Source organism: Mangifera indica, chromosome 1 (assembly GCF_011075055.1).
Source record: "Mangifera indica cultivar Alphonso chromosome 1, CATAS_Mindica_2.1, whole genome shotgun sequence".
Lineage (NCBI taxonomy): Eukaryota > Viridiplantae > Streptophyta > Magnoliopsida > Sapindales > Anacardiaceae > Mangifera > Mangifera indica.
The window spans coordinates 28826536-28847887 of NC_058137.1; the positions used below are offsets into that span (position 1 = coordinate 28826536).

Here is a 21352-nt window from a genome sequence, read left to right on the forward strand (position 1 = left end):
GAGCGCGTTTAAAATTTTTGAAATTTTTATAAATGGGCCGAGCCTACCTGGGCCGGGACGAGGTTAACTATTGTCCAACTTATATTCATGGCCCGATGCTCTTAGGTTTGTTAGGGACTATATTTCAATAAAAAACAGTATCTGTCCTTAATGGTTATACATCACCGCTCCACCTTTGCGTCCCTCTTCTGTCATCGTCCTCTCCAACTCAACCTCAATTCCTGAAATTGCTGGCAATATAAAAATCCAGTTTCCGTTTGGACATTTTCTCATATAGAGCAGTCGTGCTTCTCACAAATTCACCATTTTTTTGAACAGATTCGTCAATCTTCCTCCATTTCTATGTCATATTACTGTTCAACTGTTCATTCAGGTCTCAATTTCATCTTCTGTTTATTATTTTAACTCATTGATTGAGTTGGAATTATGGCTTAGGATGTATTGGGTCGTCAAGTTTTGTTTGAATTTGATTTTCGGACTGTTTATGAAGTTTCTTTGGTTATTTGGCTTGTTTGAGGAGTGATTGTTTGGAAGAAGACTGGTTAGTTTTGGGTCATTTTCTGGTTGTTTGTAAGGTGTTTGAAGAATGGTCTGTGTAAACTGCGGTAGTTTTGTTTTTAATGATCATGACATATATATTCATGTTATTTGTTCTTGATACAAAGCAAAGTGAATGTTTTTTTATTTATTAGCATTTTGCATATGTAAAGTGAATGTATATTGGTTGCTGGATGGGTATGGATTTTGCTCTAAAGTTCAATTACACATGAATTAAGATATTAGAATTTATGATTTTTGGTAAGCACAATGGTTTAATTAATTAATTTAAAATTAACCAGAGGAAAAATCAAATTTCTTAATAAATTTAATATTTATTTATATTTGATGAAAGATTTGAATCTTGTAAAGAATCATTTGCAAAATAGAATGAGTGATCAATGGTTGAATGATATCTTAACTGTGTATATAGAGAAAGAGGCATTTGATAGTGTTGATAATAAAGTTATTGTACAATACTTTCAAAAGTAAAATTATGACGAGGACAATTATAAATGTATTAGTTAATGAATGTTTTATTAATACAAATATTTGTATTTATTTTAATTTAAAATTTATTTGTGTCATTCTAACCTTAACCCCATTAAATTTTATTTCTGCATCTGCCACTCTTTAAGCTTTTGAGGCGAACATCTTATTTTCTTCAATGTTGAAATCTTTTGAGTGATCAGAGCTAATTGGGTTAGCCTTGAAATTCTGATAGAAATGGTCATTGGTCAAAAGTCAAGACTTTGATATTCAAAGGTCCACAGATATATATGTATATTATTCTCCATGAGTCTTTCTTCAATTCAATAGTCTCAGAAGAAAATAATTTTTTTTTCCTAAAGTGTGTTCATATTTTTCAGACTTTAGTTTGTTGTTTTTCTTTCATCTGGGAATTCTTGTTATACTGTTTGAAGTTTTGTGCCTATTTGTTTCTTACTTACATAGAAAATTTTATCGGTTGTTCCCTTTGTTTTCTTGAGCCAACTTTCACTGCGTATATAGTTTGGTTGTTCTCTTGTTTCTATAAATTTCAATACATAAAGTTCCTGCTTTTAGGTGCCATGGATATCCCTCTGCCTCTAGATAAGTTGTCTTTGGACTTAATAACAGAGTAAGTTTCATAATTTTTTGTTAATTCCTAATTCCTATGAGTAATCCTACATGTACTAAACAAAATGGGTGTAATTGTGTGATTTAATTATTTATTTTATCTCTAATTTAAAATTACTTAATCAGATGATTACTCGGTACTACCCATTTTGTTAGTACATGAAATATTATTGAATTTTTATGAATGTGGTGTTGATGAAGTGAGATTGAGCTAATTGGAATTCATTATCAGGGACAAAACTTATGTTGTTTTAGTAGCTACAGGAAGTTTCAATCCTCCAACTCTTATGCACTTGCGTATGTTTGGTAAGGTTTTTGACTTTAGCTTTAATTTTCATCTTATGCCCACTTCAATTATAGGATAGTGGTATTTAGATCTCCTTTGGAAAGTATTAAGTATATATGAGTTTGATCACTTCCACTTTTATGGCTAGAACTGGCAAGAGATGCACTGAACTTAGCAGGCTATTGTGTTATTGGAGGCTATATGTCACCTGTTAGTGATGCATACAAGAAAAAGGTATGTGAACTTTTCTGGTAGCATTTTTAAATAAGCATTTAGGTGATGATGGTTGTGTCCCGTGGTGAAGATTACATGCATTGTAAGTGAAGTACTTATTGTTAAGATAAGTTAAGATATCATCTCGTTTTGTATATTCATAAGTGGACATAGTTTAACTGAACTAATGGCATAAACGTTATACAGGGCCTTATATCTGCTGAACATCGGATAAAGTTGTGTAACCTGGCTTGCAAAACTTCCGACTTCATAATGGTTGATCCATGGGAGGTACTTACTCTCCCATTTCATTCGTGCAAAACTGTTTCATTTCAAGCAATGAATGATTCTGCTTCCTTTGTTCTTTCTTGATTTTTGGTGTGATTGTTAATGTATTGTTTTGCATTCAATTGTGTCACAGGCAAACCAGAATTCCTACCAACGAACTTTGACTGTTTTGTCAAGAATCAAAAACTTTTTGAGTGAGACTGGGCTGATATCCAGGGGTGAGAAACTGAATAATATTTTTATTTTAGTATTGTTAACTCAAATAATAAGTACGAGATACCACTTTATAATCTTGTTTATGTGAGCTTTATATGTTTATATGAGGCAACCAAATGTTGGCTTTCTTTGCTTCTTGTAGGGTCCCTTAAGGTCATTCTTGTATGTGGTTCTGATTTAATCCAGTCCTTCAGCATTCCTGGATTTTGGATTCCTGGGCAGGTATTTACTTGTGCTATGTCTTCATTCATATGCTATAGGGGCGAATAAGATAAATGGAGCAGTGATTATAATGGTTCTACAAGGACGTGAAAATTCCATCATCTTGTAAATATGCAAGACCAGGCCAACCAGAATGTTCAGCATGGCCTTGAACCAGGGTAATATTAGTGGTTAAAACCGGTCCGAATGGCCGGTCTGGTCCAATTTTCAAAACCATGGTCTTGCATTAGATGTGTATGTGTGAGCTAGAAAGCTCATTGTCTAATAGTTTTAACTTCAAGGTAAATGAGAATGAGAGATAAGTTGAACCGCTCATCACACAGAAAGGCTTGAAACTTTTCCTATTCTCTTCTCATTAATTCTTGTAGCCAATGTCAACCATATGATTTTTGGTTCTTTCAGGTAAGGATGATATGCAGAGATTATGGTGTGGCGTGCATCTGCAGAGAAGGACAAGATGTTGAAAAGATCATCTCGGACAATGAAATCTTGAATGAAAACAAGGTATTTTTTCAAACATGTTTTTGCATCCTCTACTGTGTTAATTGGTGTATTCTGAACTTCATGCCAATTGATTTGATGAAGATCTTGATTTTGTTCATAAATCATGGTAATCAGGTTACTGAACATGCTGTATAGAAAGGTGTTATTTGTCTACGATTCCAAATGTTGAATGATTAATCAATCACCATGAAACTTTTCGGAATTTAAAACCTTGTTTTTGACAATAGCTTCCGAATTGCTATTTTATTTCTGTACCATACATTGCATGCTCACACATCCAAGACTTGTTTAATTGAGTTTTCGCATTCACTTTCAGGCTAACATCATGGTCGTGGATGAGCTTGTGCCGAACCAAATCAGTTCAACAAGACTAAGGTGAGCCGGGCTTCCATATTCCGTAATTAAGATAGTACTCTGATTATGAATAACAGAATTCATATCAAGGGGACTTACACCTTTTTTTCCATGTGTTTCAGGGATTGCATTTCAAGAGGATTGTCAATAAAATATCTTACTACAGATGAAGTGATTGATCATATCAAAGAAAAGCAATTGTATTTGAACTCAGGTGACAATTGATCATCATCTTTTAACTTTGTACACAACAATTAACCACAATTAGTTTATAAATTTAAGGTGTCAAGTTTTAAACATATATTAGTCATTAAGATCAGATCAACGTACGGTTGAATCGGATGAATCACAGTGGATTTTGGAATTGATGGGACCTTGAACATTTGAGTCCAAGTTTTAACAGAAATGAAGAATCTCTTTTTGTAAAAATTTGCTATTGATGGGACTTAAACTTGACACCCGACAAATGGATATGGTCATGTGTATCACCAATCCAAATTTCATTTTGATAAAATGTAATTCGAATTCAATTTTACTCAAAAATCCATAATTGTTGAAACTCAAATTAAGTTTATCTGATAAGGAATATGTGTCACATACCATCACACCTAGGGCTGGACTCGAGCCGAGCCAGCTTGAGCTCGAGCTTGGCTCGGCTCGGTTCGAGCCCGAAACGAGCCGGGCTCTGCTCGGCTCGATCGAGCTCGAGCTGGCTCGGATTGACTCGGTAGATTTTTTTAAAAAATTTTTATACAAAACGACGTCGTTTTGATCCATATATATATATATATAAAACGGTGTTGTTTTGATATGAAAAACGAGCCGAAAATGAGCTGAACTCGAGCCGGCCATGAAAAAACCGAGCCGAGCCCGAGCTTGGCTCAGCTCGAATCCAGCCCTAATCACACCATAATTCTATTTATCTAGTTTGACTGTCAACGGACCAGGTCAATGTTTGTTTCAAGTATGAAAACATTGGTCTTGTGCTTGTGTTCATTTGTGGCTCATGCAACCAGCAAATAAATACACTCAATATAAATGTATCTGGCATTGATGTCCCCACTGCTGGCAAATTATACTCATAATGGAAAATGTGCAACTGTTAGGAACCCACCATAATTTACGAACAAAGCTCAGTTCAAGAATTTGAGATCTATGAATGAATTGAGATTTAAACTTGATTCAAAAACAATTTTATATTATATTTGATTTAAATTAGTTAAAATTTGAAATTAACTTATTTATAAAAATGAATCTAATTTTTGACTTTGATCCTAACTAGACCGAATTCAAAGAACTAGGATTGAATCTAGCCCATGAGCCACGATTGACATGCCATTACTTGCAAAACACTTAATAACAAAAAAAGTTCAATAGGATAACAGCTGTTTCCTCCCAAGCTTTCTATTAGCAATTTCCAGGAAACATAATAATCAAATGGTTAAAATTGAAACTCTTTAATGAGAAGACAATTTGCTCAATTTCTCTTAAAATCACTTGAACTGAGAAAATGGATCGAAGGCTGGCAGATTAGCCTGGGAAGATGATCCACCAGTAGAGCCCGAACCTGAACCCGACCCATCTCTAAAGTATCCACCTATTGTAGGATCAAAAAATCCTTGTTGGGGACCTAAGTTATAGGCAGGCCCATAAGGCCCAGGAAGCCCAATTGGTCCGTAGTCCATCACACCACGCCTGAGAATGGGTTCTTTCTGCATTGAAGAACGCTCGGTCTCACTCTCTCGATAACGGTTCAGGAAAAGAGTGAGAGGCTCGACATAGTTATCGAAGCCCAATTTTCCCATGGCCCAAATCACATCCTCAGCAGTGATCGTCTTACGTTGCTCGCGGTGGCAACGTTCATTAGCTTCTCCCGTAATAAAGCTAATATACTCTGAAACACACTCCTGGACAGTCTCCTTAGCATCGTCGGAGATCTTTGCATGGGGAGGGAGTATCCGACGCATGATCCGGATCACATTAGCAATAGGCATGTATTGGTCTTGCTCGCGAATCACGCACTGTGGTGGTTGGGGGTCTTGTTGTTGCCCAACTGAGTTATTGTTGTTGATGCCGGCAGCCGGGGTGGTGGATTCATTCCTTGACTGGATGACCAAGTCTGAAACCAAAGAAAGAGATGTAAGAACATTAGTGAATTGCGTAAAATGAAACCATAACAAGTGAATAATTAAGAATAAGTAATATTGCCAGTACCCAGTAACCTTACTGGACCTAAAGCAGTCATAGAGACCAATTAGCCTTTAAACAATGCTTACGAATATTAAATACCGTCCATATCCTATGTGGCAAAACGGTGTACATGCCGGGGAGCAAGCATGGGTCCTACCACCCAGCCAACAAAATCCAAACAAGTAAGACAATAGCCACGTCATATCCTACGTGGCAAATACCTGTTCAGGGCAAGCACATGCGTGGGTCCCAATTTTCTCCTGAAAACAAGGGACCCACCACTGTTGAGATTCTTTTGTTTTTCCTCCGAAGGTCAAAGCCTTTTGCTCTTCTCTATGAAACGGTGTCGTTTCTTGTAGCCCTTCTAAATAATATTTTAACCTGCATTAACTCTAAACCAGACTACTAGGCAGCACAATAAAACAGTGTTTGTTTCCATGAAAAATCTACGGTCAATCAATCAAAATCAGAATGTTTATCATATGAAACGACGACGTTTTGAATTTGAAAAGAAAAGGATCCTTGCAAGGATTGGAGGTGCAGAGTCTGAAGACTCACTGCATGGAAGCCATGTCAGTGAAGAAGAAACAATAAATAACAGTATAATTATATAATAATATAATTATATATGTTGTATAAACATAAGTGTGTTCACACATGTATCGTACGAAGATAAAGATGAATGGCAGAGAGAGATATGAACAAAAGAACTTGACAAAGTGACAGAAAACAGACCAACCGTTACAAAGAAGAACGCTATGATAAGGTCAAAAAGGTGGCAAAAAATATGTCACTTCGGGGCCTCAAAAACTCACTTTCAAAGACGTTTCAAATCTTTGTATGTATATATATATATATATATATACACAACTTAATAATGAATCTAACGGTGAAGAAAAAAAATCTGGGAGAGGCTGAGATGATCAAAACATAAGAAACGTTAGTAATTTGCATGCATTAATTCATTATCAAGTGTGTGCGTATATATAAATATATAAATGTAGCCAAAACTTCATCAAGAACAAAAACGAAAGAGAGAGGCCAGATACACCATGCATGCAACAGATTATTACCCAATATGAAACGCATAAAAAAGCCAAAGAGTTCGAGTGGTGTGATTTACCAGAGGTTGTTGTTGTTCTTGGGAGCTTGTTGGGGTAGTGATTGAATCCGGCTTGACGTTCCATGGCTTCAGAGTTCTAAACTTCTTTGGCTCTTGGATATATAGGGGGAAGAAAGGAAAGGATAGCTCTCTGAACTGAAGCTTTTTGTCTCTTGAATGGGGCACTCTGAAGTCTGAACACTCACCACCAATGGACTCAATTTATAGAGAAGGTGCGTGCGTGGTGATGCTCAATACCACTCCTGCCAAACCGGCGTTTTGATCGAGGAGTAGCTAGCTTTTCTCTCACTGTTATAACTTTTTGAACAGATTTAAACATTTAAATTAATACAAGTTTAATAGATTGTTTGTATGCATGATATGATGCAACAATGAAGAAATGATAAATATGAGATCAAATATGCAATGTATGTGGGTGTTAGATCACTTTATTTCAATATTACCTAAAAAAAGCACTAATGCCTTATGTCAAAGAATAAATGCCAAGTACGGAGAATTGAGACAGAGAGAGAGAGAGGTTTTTCGTTTTTAACTTTGGATATTGGAAGATGGGAAAAATGACTATTTCCCACCCAAGTTTTAGCTTTATTTTAAAGTATGCCCACCTCTAAAGAAAAACTTAAATACTTATCCAAAATTTAATCTATTTAGATCTACTAATATATTTTCTGTTAGGGTTAAGGGGTAAATTAATTATTTTATCAATAATATTAAATAATTAAAATTTTATCTCATTTTTCCCTCTTTAATTTGAAAAATTAACATTTATCCCCTCAATTAAGTTTAAAAAAATTCACTTTTCTCTCCTGAAATACAACCACTTTCTTTGACAACGACAGAGAAGTTTTCGTCTAGAGGTCGACTGCCTCTGGACGACAATCATCGTCCAAGAAGGACGAATGTCATCTAGATCTGGACGACGCTTCATTGTCTAGATCTTTGGACAACGAAGTGTTATCCATTCTGGACTATGAAGTGTCGTCCAATCTGGACGACGTTTCATCGTCCATTCTAGACAACAATGGATGACGCTCTGTCGTCCAGTGAACGTCAATGAGCATCGTCCAAATCTAGATGACGCTTTTTACTCTCCCTCCAGTCACGTCGTCGCTGATGAACGAAGGGAAAGTGAAAAAAAAAAAAAAAGGATTTGGGAGGGTGAAAGTCACTTTTCAAAGTTCAGAGATGAGGGTAAAAGTTAATTTTTAAAATCGAAGAAGAAAAATGCGATAAAATTATATAACTGTATTATAAACAGTAAAATTATGGTTTTACCCCTCTATTTAACGAAAAACTTAACGGCGATTTAGAGGTGGGTGGATGTTTGGGTTTTTCATCAAGTGTAGGTATACTTTTGATATACAACTAAAATTTGGGTGGAACATAGTCCTTTTCCCTTGGAAGATTTACTTACCATATTTTAAGAGGGTTTTTATTCACTATTAACCAATTAAAGTTGGTATATAAAGTAATTGGTTAAAGAGTAATTTTGGTAAGCCTGCTAATGGATGCTGTTGGAACAGTCTTATATATGTGTCCCAAACTAGGGGCAGGGTTGCATTAAATCTCTTTGGTAAGGTAGACATCACTTGAGTCAAATTAGACTTAGATTGTTATTCGGCTTAAGAACACCACCTGCCAATCTCCTTGTGTTGAAGCTCACAATTCTTTTTCTCCTTTTTATTCTACTCCAACCACATTTCTTCTTCTTCTGAGACGATTTTTCTGAATTTGAACAATGTGTTTTTTTTAGCGATTTTCCTTGTTCTTTCCTAACAATCTTTTTTTTATATCGATCAAGAGAATCGAAATTGATCTTGATATGACCATTCTAGAGTCAAGCCAACTCTTGACTCGAATTTACTAGGTTCGAATCCACCTCTAGTATTTGGAAAATGCCAATTTAAGCCCAAGAAAAAGCCCAGGTTTTTTATCTGCAAGCTGGGCTGATCCGGGCTTTTTGAAACAAGTATCATTACCGGTTCATTATTATTATTATTATTTTTTAAATCGAAGTTGAAGAATCTCTCTGAAGCTGCAAAGGTGACAAAGTTAAACATAGCAAGTACTCGCAAACTAGCACTCAAGCAAAAGTATAGATTTGTTCTTAAAGAAAGCGGCTGTTTGTATGATAAAATTGACCACTAGGAATCAAACAAAAATGGAAATATATTAATCGAAAAGATAAAAGAATCGTATAATGTACAAAGGCAGAAGTTTTCATGCATGTACAGTAGATAAAACTTGGCTTAAGAGAAAAAAAGCCACCATGATACATCATCTAAAGTACTAATTTCTTCTACACTCCTCTAATTGTTACAATCGTAGCATTTTGCATGAGTAATACTATATTACAAACATTTCTTATCAACATATCCACACAAAATGATACGACAACATGTGATGAAATGATTTTAAAGTAAGATAAAAAAATTAGTTTAAATGTATAAGTTAATAAAAAATGTTTGTAAATATAGATTTATTTTCCCTATATAAATTTCCTGAATTAAGTAAAGATTGCCCATAACTTAACAGTTGTAGCAGCTAAAAGAAATAATCAAATCACAAATTAGCTCTTATCTGTTTGATTTGAGTGGGGTAAAACAAATCTTCATCAACTGCATCAGATGATACTTGGCTGTGCGATGAATCTTTTGTTATGTCAATCTTCTCGACTTCATGGGAACTTTTAGTGTCTTGAGTCTCCGCCTCAAGCTTGGATTCTACCAATTTGGTCTTCCATTTGATGCCAACTGCTTCTGCTTGATTGGCGAACAAGACTTTAGAGATGGGTGAACTGCAGATTTATTTGTAAGTTTCGTAGCTAGCAGCATGAGTATTTCCACCTTCCAACAATTTTGCAAGAGGATGCAAAACTGAGATTGCATCATTTCTTCTCTCCAGGCAATCCTTCAACTCCAGAACTTGAAGAACCATTTCTTCCTTTCTGAACTGAACGAACACAGCAGTTTCATCGACATGATACATGGAAGTCACAGAGGTTAAACTGAAGACTTTAGAGATGCATTTTCTAATATCTTGTGCCTTGAGTTTGGATGGGAATCCCCATAATAGAACAATGTGACTGAAGGAAATCTTCGGGTGTCTGTACTTTTTGTTATTAGAAACCAAGGATAGAGAACTCTGATCACCGGTGCTTAGATTAATAACATCTCCACTAGTCCAACTGAGATATAGAAGACTGATGTGCTTCTGGAGTTTTTCGTTGAGTGCTATGCTTTCAGAGGATGAATGGAGTGTAAAATCAATGCCGAGATGACTGCATGCTTGAGCAAAGACACACCCTGTCATAAAAGCATCATATCCAGCTTCATGTGTGGTTCAAGAGTTCCAGTTGGAGGATGACATCTAGCATTCAATTCATTTAAAAAAAAAAAACTAAACAAGTTAACATGCCTTGCAAAGATGCCATATGACTTCAAGGGAACTCTTTAGTTCATGGCACATGCACAAATATGGCACATACTACAGTAATAAAATTAGGAAAAATTACAAAAACTTAATGTAACTTAAGTTTTGAGGAATTGACTTCTAGACTTTCCCAAATTTTAACTTAAGTAGATAAGATATATAAACACCAAGAATTTTAAACTTATTGTGACATAATATGTTATACATTGCAGCTAGTACAATTCAATGTAACCCCCTGGTGCATTTTATTAGAAACAAGCACTACAAACTTTCTAATTAGATGAGATGTCAACTGAAGAAGAAAATGAAAATGCACAAACAAACCTCATATCATCCACTTCAATCTCCACTTTCACACATGGCTGAGCAAGTAGAAGAGAGCTTTTAGAACCACTAGCATTCTGTGGACACAATGTTGAAAATGCTGAGGCTAATGAAGTGCCAGAGTTCTTCATCCGTTGTAGTAGAACATTATTGGAATTCAACAATACTTTGGTGTCAATGATGTGAGGAAAGTATTTGTTAAAGGAGGAAATGAATTCTTCAACAGTCAAAGGAAGAGCACCCAAGAACTTGCTGTAAATATGTGCAACATCTGTATGACAAAGATTAAATATCTAAATAATAAATTGCAAAAATAACTCTCTTCATGAATCTCAAGATTGATATTCATACCTAGGAAGCAATTGTGACCAACAATCAACTTCTTTTCAGAGGAGAGGCAGTCAATAACATGGCAAAACCCAATTGCAGCTTTTATCTTCATCTCCCTCTCTTTGCATTGCTCATCCTTAACCTCCTTCTGCAGAAAGATTAAGGAAATACCGACTTCAATATGAAACCAGAAACAAATTGGGAAAACACAGATTTCCTACTCAAATATTCCTTTTATGATGTCTCCATAATTATTGGCACTGATATTATCATAAGTGAGATGCCTCAATACCTGAAAATTAACGTTCTCATTTTATATTGACTCTTCCCACCTTAATCCATCTAAATTTTTTCCAAAAACATGTTATGACCATTGAAAGGATTGCAGAATTCAATTATAATTCCACTAAAAGGAGCAATCACCAACAAAGTCCCCATTAAAAAAAAAATTAATATAGAAACATCTAGAACATTCACATGTACCATATCACCGAAGGTTCTTTTCAAAAGTCATTCTTACCATAAGTAACTTCTTATCATCTTCTGACTCATTATACACTACAAGCTGCTGTGGATCTGGATTTTCGCCACTGACACAAAAATATACCAGATCTTTGAAATGCTTGTTTTCTTCCTGCAATTATTTGTTTTATTCATTATTAATGGTAATATACACAGCAACTATGAAGTAAATCTGTCATGAAAAGTAAAAGAAAATGTTAGATATATCAAGAGACAGAAAGTCTTAATGAACACTAAAAGGATAAACTAAGAATTAAAAGAGTGTTGGCTTAACCTAAATTTGTTGGATAAAGTCAAAGCCACTAAGAATTAGAAGAGAAGTTCAATTCCCATGGCAAAAGCAAATTGTCAAGTAGTCCAGTGTAAGCAACCAAATTGGTAGACCAGGTTATGCAACATGTCTGTCCTTGTTGGCTATTAATTGACACTGGATATGAAAACAAGATGTCATGAAAAATGATATCCTAAGACAAGGGAAAGATATATATATACAAGTCCCTACTGTTAAGCCAATAAATATGGTACAAAACAAACAACATAAAAAACCAGATCAGGATAAGCTAATAGGCTCCAACAATTCTGTTCAACACCAGATTTCTGAAGTAACAACTCAGATCTAGATAGGAAGTAAAGGAAAGAAAAGAACACATTACCAAGTGGATGAACTTAAGTTAATGAGAAGTGAATCCATTCAGACTAACTGCTGGACGCATCTTGTAGAAAATAGTTTGGAACTGTTGCTTTGAGTCATTTATACTGCCCTGAAATCCAGACGGTCCATTTCCATTGCGTAATAACCAAGCATGCCATTCTCTCAATCTGTTCTTCATTCTTTCAGTAAACCGGACATCTGCTATGTTGCCCCATGGCATATCTATCCCTTCTTTCAAGTCAAGTCACAAATCCAACAACTCATCCTCATACAACGAATTCATGTATCTAAGAGCTTCCTCTTCTTGGTCTCTGGATAAATAAGATACCCCTGAGATTATTCAAGCTTGTGAATCTCATACTGAAAGTATCTTGAAAGGCCAATTATGACACGTTAACAGGTGCTCCTAAGTCTGCTTTCTAGTGTTTAGCAAAAATAGACAAAAGAAAAGAGCTTTAATAAAAAAATGCGTTTGGAATTCTTTCCAAAGAGGAACTTGATAATTTTCTCTCCTAGAAACAACAGACTAGGTAGAGCTGGATTGGAAACGAGTCAACTCAGTTCGGCTCGTTTTGAAAGAACACCCTAAACTATACAAGTAGCTGTATCAAACACCAAATCAAAATCAAAACTTTAAAAAAACACCTTCATAAAAACAGGTGTTGAAATCAAACTGGTGCTTTGCCAAGAAATCCATTGATGAGGTGTGACAAAGGAACTCGTAAGTAGGGCCATCAACCGAAAACTCTTGACGAGGAAATATAAAAAATTGTGCCTGCAAAAAACGACATTGTTTTGTATCACCAAAATTCAATTTAATTTAATAGTAGTTTTGCTCCATCAATACTGACAGAAGGGAAATTTAATGGTACGGTCGGGCGATGAACGAGCAGTTGAGTGGGTCCCAACGAAAGGGGCAAACGCCGAACTGCATGACGGCGAACTTCTCAGCTGAGTCTTTGACTACGTCAAAACGGTCGAACTCGAAAGAGTCACGCCAGGGCGTGCTGGTGACGCCGGTCATTTCGAGGTCGACCGCGACGAAATCGGCGGAGCGAGCTGAGCGCGGAGTCGAAGTTGGACCTAGTTTCGTGTTTCACAGGAAACGGCGTCCTTGAGGCGGCCGTGCAAGAGTAGTAAGTGTGACTCAGGGCGCGAGAGAGTGACGTGACGGGCCATCGTTTCTTCATCGTATTGAATGTGTAAGAAGCGTTTTCCGGTTTAAGAGACGGACATGGTAGTGCTTCTACCAGTCATTACACGACATCGTTTTGAAGAGACAAATGAATTTTTACCCTACTTCATCACATAATTGTAAAAAGAGTCTATACAATTTTTCAGTTAATAAATTTATATACATAAAAAATACTATAATATTATGTAATTAAATATTATTTTACTTTTAAATTTTAACTATTTAATCCATTGATGTATATAATAATACCTTTTTTATAAAACCCAGCTCTATCCAACCGGGTTGACCATTTTGGTAGTGTGGATCAATGTTTAAACTTATATTGCAAGCAAATCCATGTGACCATCTAATAAGGAATATGCATCATATATCTTAATATCAATTTAAAGCTTATTTAAATTGTTATGAAGTTGGCCAGACAATTTTATTTGATTGAATACTCTTTTCTAATGTTTATTTAATTGTTTGACCGATAAGACCAGACAAACCAAGTCATTCCCTAATCCAGATATGAAACATTGGTCAACACTTCTCTAATGAAGTAATGAAAAATGAAACCAATTTTTTGTTTCATTGGTTCACCACCGGCCATTCATTCGGGAGTATAGGTTTTACATCCAAATTTTGGCAGCACATCCAACTAATCTAAGCATATAATAATTCTTGTGTGTATAATAATAAAACTTGCAAGTGAACAAAAAGATTTTGATTAGAATAGAATGATAAATATATCTTGTTAGTTGATTGACTCTAAATTATTGGCATGTATGCTGATGCAATGTTACCACTAAAGGCAAAATGCAATCTCCAGATTGAAAAGAACAATGAACATTTTGCAGTTTCATAACTTGAGGAACCCATGCTGCAAATGCCGTTAACTTCTGTGTGCATGTGTTTTTCGGATGACAATGATCACGATGTATAGTTTATAGCTTCCTTGAGTGGTTGTTACTTGTTCGATGTCACCAGCCGGCATGCCAATGTTAATGGAAAGCTGGTTGGTTGAGGCTGCACCGCCTTCATCTCTTGGTTATGTTTCCAGAACTGGTGTGCAGAACCATGTAGAGACTTCTCAGTCAAGCAGCTTACCACAAAATTTGTGTTCTGAATTTGGCAGAAGGTTTGTCTGTCATCAGGATTTGTTTCGTACGTTGAAAAGCATATAGAATACAAGAGTTGGTTTACTTACATGTCTTTATGCAGCTCGAACTAGACGTGCAGCAAAGGCACCATCTAGTGAATGTTTCACTGGGTCGGAGAAATAGAAACCGCGTTTTGATACAAAATCGGGTGGAACAAATCTACCAACAGGGTCAATGCTGAATTCCTAGCACAAGGTGGAAAATGGCACTCAATGTAATTTTAAAGCTAAATAAATACCAAAGGAGAAATGATAGTTAGCCGTATGCAGCTCTTACCGGATGCCGGTGGAGAAATGAGTCCACCCTTTCTTCATTCTCTTCAGGGTCTATGGAGCAGGTACTGTAGATTAGAACTCCACCGGGCTTTACTAGTCTAAAAAGCAAGATAAACATTCGAAAGAGACAAAAATTTATAATTACACATCAAGAAGAGAGAAAAAGAAAGCCTTGTAAGAGGAGCAATCATGTCTTACGAAGAAGCTGCATCAAGGAGCTCATCCTGCAGATTTTTAAGTTCTTCGAAATCTTCCAAGCTCTTTTTCCAACGCAAGTCCGCCCTCTTTAGAAGGTAAAAAAATGAGGAACAAAATGATTAAAAAGGTCCCTTAACTTCCAGATGATAGAGACATCCCCAATATTGCAAACTTTCAGTCATTAAACATTTTACAAAATAAATGTTTTTTTTTTTTTTTTTTTTTGGGGTAAGTTACAGAATGAATGTTAACTTACCTTTGAGAGGACACCAAGTCCAGAACAAGGAGCATCCAATAGAACTTTGTCATACTCATCCGACTTATAGTCCTAATATAGATTTACAAATAGCAAATATGTAAGAAGTTAAGTTCCCCTGAAAATTCTTCAGTTACAGAGTGCTAACTTACTGCAAAAATACGAAGATCACTGTGGACGGTTGTGATGACACTACTAACTTGGTGCAACATGGCTGTGTCTCTGAGGATTCTCAAACGTCCTTTGTTAATGTCAATTGCGTATAGCATGCCTGTAACCCAATGAGGCACCAGCTGTGTATCATTTGAAATCATTCCCGATAACAAGAAATACCATCACTGGTTCAGACTCATTCAATTAAACAAAAAGGTTTAAACAACATTACAACAGAGGTCAGTATTACATTATTACAGAGAAGAATTTGGAGCCTGACACTAGAGCCAACCAAGCTCCGTAGGTTTGAGCAAGGATTAGCATGGGAAAGGCTCTCCATTCTAGTAACGCAAAGAAGTTTTCACATTTAACAAAAGGAAAAGTGGAAATCATTTAACTGGCAGATATGGATTAGCTTACCTTGGCCACTCATACGGGATGCCATATAAACTGTTTTTCCTCCAGGAGCAGCACAGCAGTCAACAATCCTCTCACCCGGTTGAGCATCCACAACAGAAACTACCAGACCTGCAATGATGTGAGATGAATCAGTTAAATTAAAAACTGGAGCAAGATTTTGGAAGTCATTTTACCCTACAATATAGAATATAAGAATTAAAGCGAGGATACCGCACAATTACATAAAACCATGCAAGCATTTTCATGTATACTCTTGAGAAAATCATGGGATTGATGACAAATGTCCATAATACAGAAGAAGTACAAAAATTTCATGGTACATCTAACAAAAACCACGTCACACAATATTCAAGTGCATTAGTCTAGAAGGCGTCTTCTTGGAGAAGGATGAAAATATTAACCTGCACTCTCATCTTGGACTGCGCATAAACCTTGTTTCAGTAATCCCGCTTGTATAACAGTCTGAAAAATTAAATTGAGGAAATTAAGACCCTAAAATTATTTTGTTGGACAACCAACAGTTGAATTGATAGTAGTAGGTGCATCTTTTCTATAGGAAGTATTATCTTGCCCCATATAAAAGAAAGATTATTATCAATCTACTGTCCAAGAACTAGGGCTGGATTCAAGTCCAGTTTAGCTCGAGCTTGGCTTGTTTTGCATGGAGCCAAGCTCGGGCTTAAGCTCGAGCTCGCTTTAAAGGTATTCAAGCTCAACTTGTTTCAAATGAGCTGAGCTCAAAGAGCTCGCTTTAAAGGCGTTCGAGCTCAGCTTGTTTCAAAGAAGTTGAGCTTGAACTCGATTTGGTATTATAATGATGCCATTTTAATATATATTGATCAAAACGATGCCGTTTTGTATTAAATTTTTTAAGTTTACAAGTTTGATGAGCTGAACACCCTTAAAGCTTAGGCTTGAGTTTGAGATAAAAAATATTGAATTCTTAAGCTCGAACTCCCTTGAGCTGAGCTCATTTCAACTCAAATCCAGCCCTACCAAGAACATATTCAAACTATTGATCCTTTCCAGAAGCTAGCAAACCGCACAAGTTTAAACCCTATGTTTGATGAAGCACTCATACTTGCAATCCAGTTTTCATGCGGATGAAATCATCCAAGTGCAATGAAAGCTCATGTGGCACCTGCAGCTTAAAAGCAGCAAATTAGTAGTTGAACACATAAATTTCCCACAGATAGTAAATCCAAGACAAGTAATCAAAGATAAAACAAATTATCCGATGTAAAAGTGTGAGAGAGGGCTCAAAGCAATGAATATTAAGTTGTAAAAAATTGAATGTTGTGGAAAAATAACAAATCAAGTACAACCATAAGCCAAATATAAATTATCAAGCAAAAGAATCTTCAACATCTTAAAGATACCAGATGAATTTGGAAAAAAAAAAAAAAACCTCTAAGCACCTTCAACAAATTAAGCTGCTTCACAAGGTCAGCTCTTGTAACACCTCTTCCAACATTTGCTCTGATATCAACAATAGAAAAGGTAGCTATGAGATCCATGTAATGTAACACATAAAAGAAAAAAAACTGCCAGAAACCTCAAGCTAAAACCGGGATCATTGTTGTTCCACTCCATCAATTTAATTGCTTCCTCTTGCCCAAGGTACTTTGTCCATCGCCTTACCATCCACTGACAAAAAAAAATCTTTGTTTCAGTTATGATGATCTGTTATCCTGTTTTCATGATTCTATGAGTTCTTTCAATATGATAAAAATCTTGTACCAGAAGAACAAATAAGTTCTAGTTATAAACTCACAACAGGATGAGAATAAAGAGTGGCTAGAGCACGTGCTTGGGCACGATCATCACCTTCCAATTTTGGTAGAGGAAGAGAATTTTTTTCCTGCGATTTCAAAAATGTCACAAGTTCATAAAAACCTTAAAGTGTCATTCCATTAATCACAATGGATAGAGAAGGTGACAAACCTTAAGTACCACTAGCCTTCGCAGAATCCCATTGACCAGATCACCGGCACCAGGTCTTAGAGCAACCTTAGCAAGTGTCACATTCTGCAGTCAAACACAATAAGACTGTCTGATATGTGATTGCAAGAGATAATTTACAATAGTATAATATCCAAAAATTGAAGGCAGAAGAAGTATTGGGGCCGAAATCTGACCACAGAATAGATCCAACATAACATCAAACTTATAAATGTAGAGTTCCCAGACCCAAAATACGATGGATGTCACATATTAGGACTAAAAAGTGAATTGCTGGAACATGCTATCATGAGGGGAGAGGAAGAAATACTACTTCATACTTCGACTAATTATTGATGAACATGATATACAATTTACCTGGACTAATGTATTTCAAACTTAAACAAAGAACATGTCTACCACATGAATTTGAAAAGTCTCTTAAAACTACATTCCTCATTGGGTTCATTACATTTAAGAATGATTTTAAATGAGCATAAAATTCTTATAGTTTTCCTTTCAAACATGAAGCATATATCAGGAGACCCTTATCTTTTCATGTGAGAGAGAGAATGAAGTTTACCTCATATACCACAGCATATGCTGGCATCTCTAGCTTGACAATCTCATAGACACCAATTCTTAGAATCTGAAAAGATAAACAACAAAAGAAAAAAGTTAAAAACCTTTACCATGTACTATCCAGCCTTGATGATACATTGCATACAAAAACCGCCCACATGCAATGTAAAGAAAAAATACCTGCAAAAGTAGAGGTTCCATGCCTCTAAATGTACTCTCTTCATGGCACAGTGAACAAATTATATGATCAAGATATCTCCTCCAACGAATTGTACCCCCAACAACATCTGTGACCTATATTATTAAATTTGAAAAACAAAAGAGTTAAAGATTTTACTGCCACGATGCAAGATTGCATTTCTTTTAACATAATTTTAATAGTAGGAATTATTTTCTGAGCTTCTATTAAAAAGACATAAAGTAACAGGGTATCAAGAGGTTCTAAATACTGTTTCTGTGAACACCTCTATAGCTAAAATAACGGAGAAATTAAAAGGCAAATGTACATGAGACAAGAAAGGGATGAGAAACTACCAATCTAAGATCTCGATTGTCTAATTCTTTTGTGCGAAAACCAAGAGTTCTTTCAACATATCCCATTTCATTATCACCAGAGCCTTTCCCTTTTTTATTCAAGCGGTCAGCAAATGCACTACCTAGCTCTATTCTCATCAACCTCACAGCTGACACTATACAAGTGATAAAGAAATCAACATAAGAAATGAAACAAACAATAAAAAGACTACCACACCTTCATGTCGAATTTTCTAACCAATTAATTTTCAAAATGAAAGGACTTAAAGTCATATGTCAATTATAAGAAAATTTTATAGAATCATTGTTGCAGTCATCTCAAAATGGAATATAAACAACACAATCAAAAAAAATTTCTGATATAAGAGAAGGAAAGAGAGAGGAGATGTAATTACCAGCTCTGTGAGGAGAAACCTCATCGTTGAACTTCAGGGTTCTTTGCAAAGGACTGCGAGGAACTGAACATCACATACATTTCAAATTCAAAAGGTGCTAAACAAACCATTGAATTCAATCAAAAACAAAACAAAACAAAATCCTAAACCCCAATTGGGATAGTCTTATTAACCTCCCTCATCAGGGCTTTTGATGTTGTCTTAAAAGTTCTCTGTTTTGGCACCACAAACGAGACCAATAAAACAAAGAACGAATTTTAAAAACCCCAGATTGATATAATACTTTATTTCGTTTCAAAATTTATTGGGGCTTCGAATTAAAACCTTTTGCTTGCATTTTTTTCTCAGGAACCCAAACAAGAAGTTGTTTTAGTTACCTCTTTTATTGGTTGAAATGGAAGTCCTATGCCTCTGGGCTCTTCTCAGTGGCTTTAATGGAGCTTTACTTGTGTCTGCGGAGACAATTATCCGAGGAAGAAAGGCAACCTGTGCCATTTCCAAGCTGAGATGCTAGACTCTCACCAACAAAAGTAATAAAGATAGAATTTTTTTTTTTTTTCTGTGAATTACATTGTTTCACCCAACGTCTGCCTAAAAACCCTTTTTACCCTTTAAAACGTAAATAACCTTTTGAGAAATTAAATTACCATTTGACCCTAGCTACTTCATTTCTTGAAATTATTCTATAACCCTGAAAACAAATTAAAAAAAAAAAAAACCTTTAAATGTCAGATTTACTTTTGTACTTTTTTCTTCCATTCTTTCTCTTCGCCGTCCTGGAGCCAACCAAACCAACCTTCCATTTTCACTTCTGTTAACTAATATTCTATACTTACTAGACTTATAAACTCACTCTTGCTATTGAATCTTTTTGTTTTTGACTTATCATTGTAATGATATTATCGTTTTTAACTTATTTCAATCGATAAAACCTCTAGCCACACACTTAGAAAAAATTGATGATAATAATCTCCCTTCATAGCATGATTGAATTTCTTTCACATTTTTCTATGGTCAAAGGATTATTTTCCAACTTAAGTATGTTGTTATCTCAAGTTTTTATCTGTTAATTTTAAAAATCTCATTTACCCATTTATGAACTGTTAAAATTAACGATTTAAAGGGTAAATTTATTATTGTATTTATAATATTAAAAATAAATTAAAAAATTATTTTTTTTCCCCTCTAACCCCTAAAAACTAATCATTTCCACCTAGATCAAATTTTAAAAAATAGCATTTCACTCCTTAAGGTTTAGTTTTCAATCCCCAATGTCAAATTTGACACTATCGTAGACGACGAAGCTTTCTAGAGACATCACTATGCTTCGACAGTCTCTTTTTCCTCTTTTGGAACATTGGTCAATCAAGATTTGACCTGGAAAGTTGAGAATTTTCGTCTCCCAACAAAGCTCTTTGACTTTCCAAGCCAAATCTCAACCAATTGATGTTTCAAAAGAGGAAAAAGAAACCGTTGGAGCATGGTGATACCTCGAAAAAGCTTCGTCGTCAATGATAAAGTCATATTTGACACCAAGGATTGAAAACTAAACTCTAAGAGGGGAATGTTATTTTTTAAAACTTGGTCTAGAGGGAAATAGTTAATTTTTAAAGGTTAGGGGAGAGAAAAAAGATAAAATTTTAAGAGGTTAGAATTTTATTAATTTTAATCGTTCATAGATAGATAGATGAAATTTTTAAAGTTAACGGAGAGACTTTAAGATAATAACACGTTTTGGGTGAGAATAAGTCCTTTGGCCTTTCTCTATCCCAAAACCTTATTGTTTTAGATATTTTTTATGTTATGGGTTGATTGATGACAATGATGATGTTTTTAAATTTATATGCAAGTTTTCAAATTTTGAAACTGTTAAAACTATAAAATTAAATCTGTAAAATAAATATTTTTTAATTATTCTAAAATTTTAGCTATTTTTCCCTTATAAACAA

At 35.3% G+C, this 21352-nt stretch overlaps 3 protein-coding genes and 1 pseudogene across 6 annotated transcripts; 1 reads left to right on the top strand and 3 right to left on the bottom strand.

Moving 5' to 3' along the window:
* The first annotated feature begins 135 nt into the window (after positions 1–135).
* On the top strand, positions 136–4038 carry LOC123212664 (nicotinamide/nicotinic acid mononucleotide adenylyltransferase). 2 transcript variants are annotated; one of them, XM_044631792.1, is made up of 10 exons: positions 136–373; positions 1603–1657; positions 1889–1962; positions 2091–2176; positions 2363–2446; positions 2577–2661; positions 2802–2881; positions 3284–3385; positions 3702–3760; positions 3862–4038. In XM_044631792.1, the coding sequence occupies exons 1-10, from the start codon at positions 343–345 to the stop codon at positions 3962–3964; spliced, it is 759 nt and encodes a 252-aa protein (XP_044487727.1). In that variant the 5' UTR covers positions 136–342; the 3' UTR covers positions 3965–4038. The 2 variants fall into 2 exon arrangements, with proteins under 2 accessions (XP_044487727.1, XP_044487734.1); XM_044631799.1 differs by lacking the exon at positions 1603–1657 and having other exon boundaries at positions 137–373.
* A 1039-nt stretch (positions 4039–5077) lies between these two features.
* On the bottom strand, positions 5078–7346 carry LOC123230365 (nuclear transcription factor Y subunit B-9-like). The gene is made up of 2 exons (XM_044656559.1): positions 7053–7346; positions 5078–5858 (listed from the first exon to the last, which is right to left on the bottom strand). Exons 1-2 carry the CDS (start codon positions 7114–7116, stop codon positions 5233–5235), a joined length of 690 nt encoding a protein of 229 aa, XP_044512494.1. The 5' UTR covers positions 7117–7346; the 3' UTR covers positions 5078–5232.
* A 1857-nt stretch (positions 7347–9203) lies between these two features.
* Positions 9204–13336, bottom strand: LOC123198868 (annotated as a pseudogene).
* Positions 13337–14198: 862 nt separating this feature from the next.
* Positions 14199–19967, bottom strand: LOC123206334 (probable ribosomal RNA small subunit methyltransferase B). Of its 3 annotated transcripts, XM_044623542.1 has the most exons (18): positions 19781–19964; positions 19404–19466; positions 19009–19163; positions 18655–18768; positions 18476–18541; positions 17896–17979; positions 17726–17812; positions 17507–17598; positions 17370–17430; positions 17033–17092; positions 16353–16413; positions 15952–16059; positions 15531–15649; positions 15379–15450; positions 15123–15208; positions 14926–15022; positions 14697–14834; positions 14199–14611 (listed from the first exon to the last, which is right to left on the bottom strand). In XM_044623542.1, the coding sequence occupies exons 1-17, from the start codon at positions 19896–19898 to the stop codon at positions 14703–14705; spliced, it is 1575 nt and encodes a 524-aa protein (XP_044479477.1). In that variant the 5' UTR covers positions 19899–19964; the 3' UTR covers positions 14199–14611; positions 14697–14702. The 3 variants fall into 3 exon arrangements, with proteins under 3 accessions (XP_044479477.1, XP_044479627.1, XP_044479545.1); XM_044623692.1 differs by lacking the exon at positions 19009–19163 and having other exon boundaries at positions 19781–19922; XM_044623610.1 differs by lacking the exon at positions 14199–14611 and having other exon boundaries at positions 14697–14826; positions 19781–19967.
* Positions 19968–21352: the final 1385 nt, after the last annotated feature.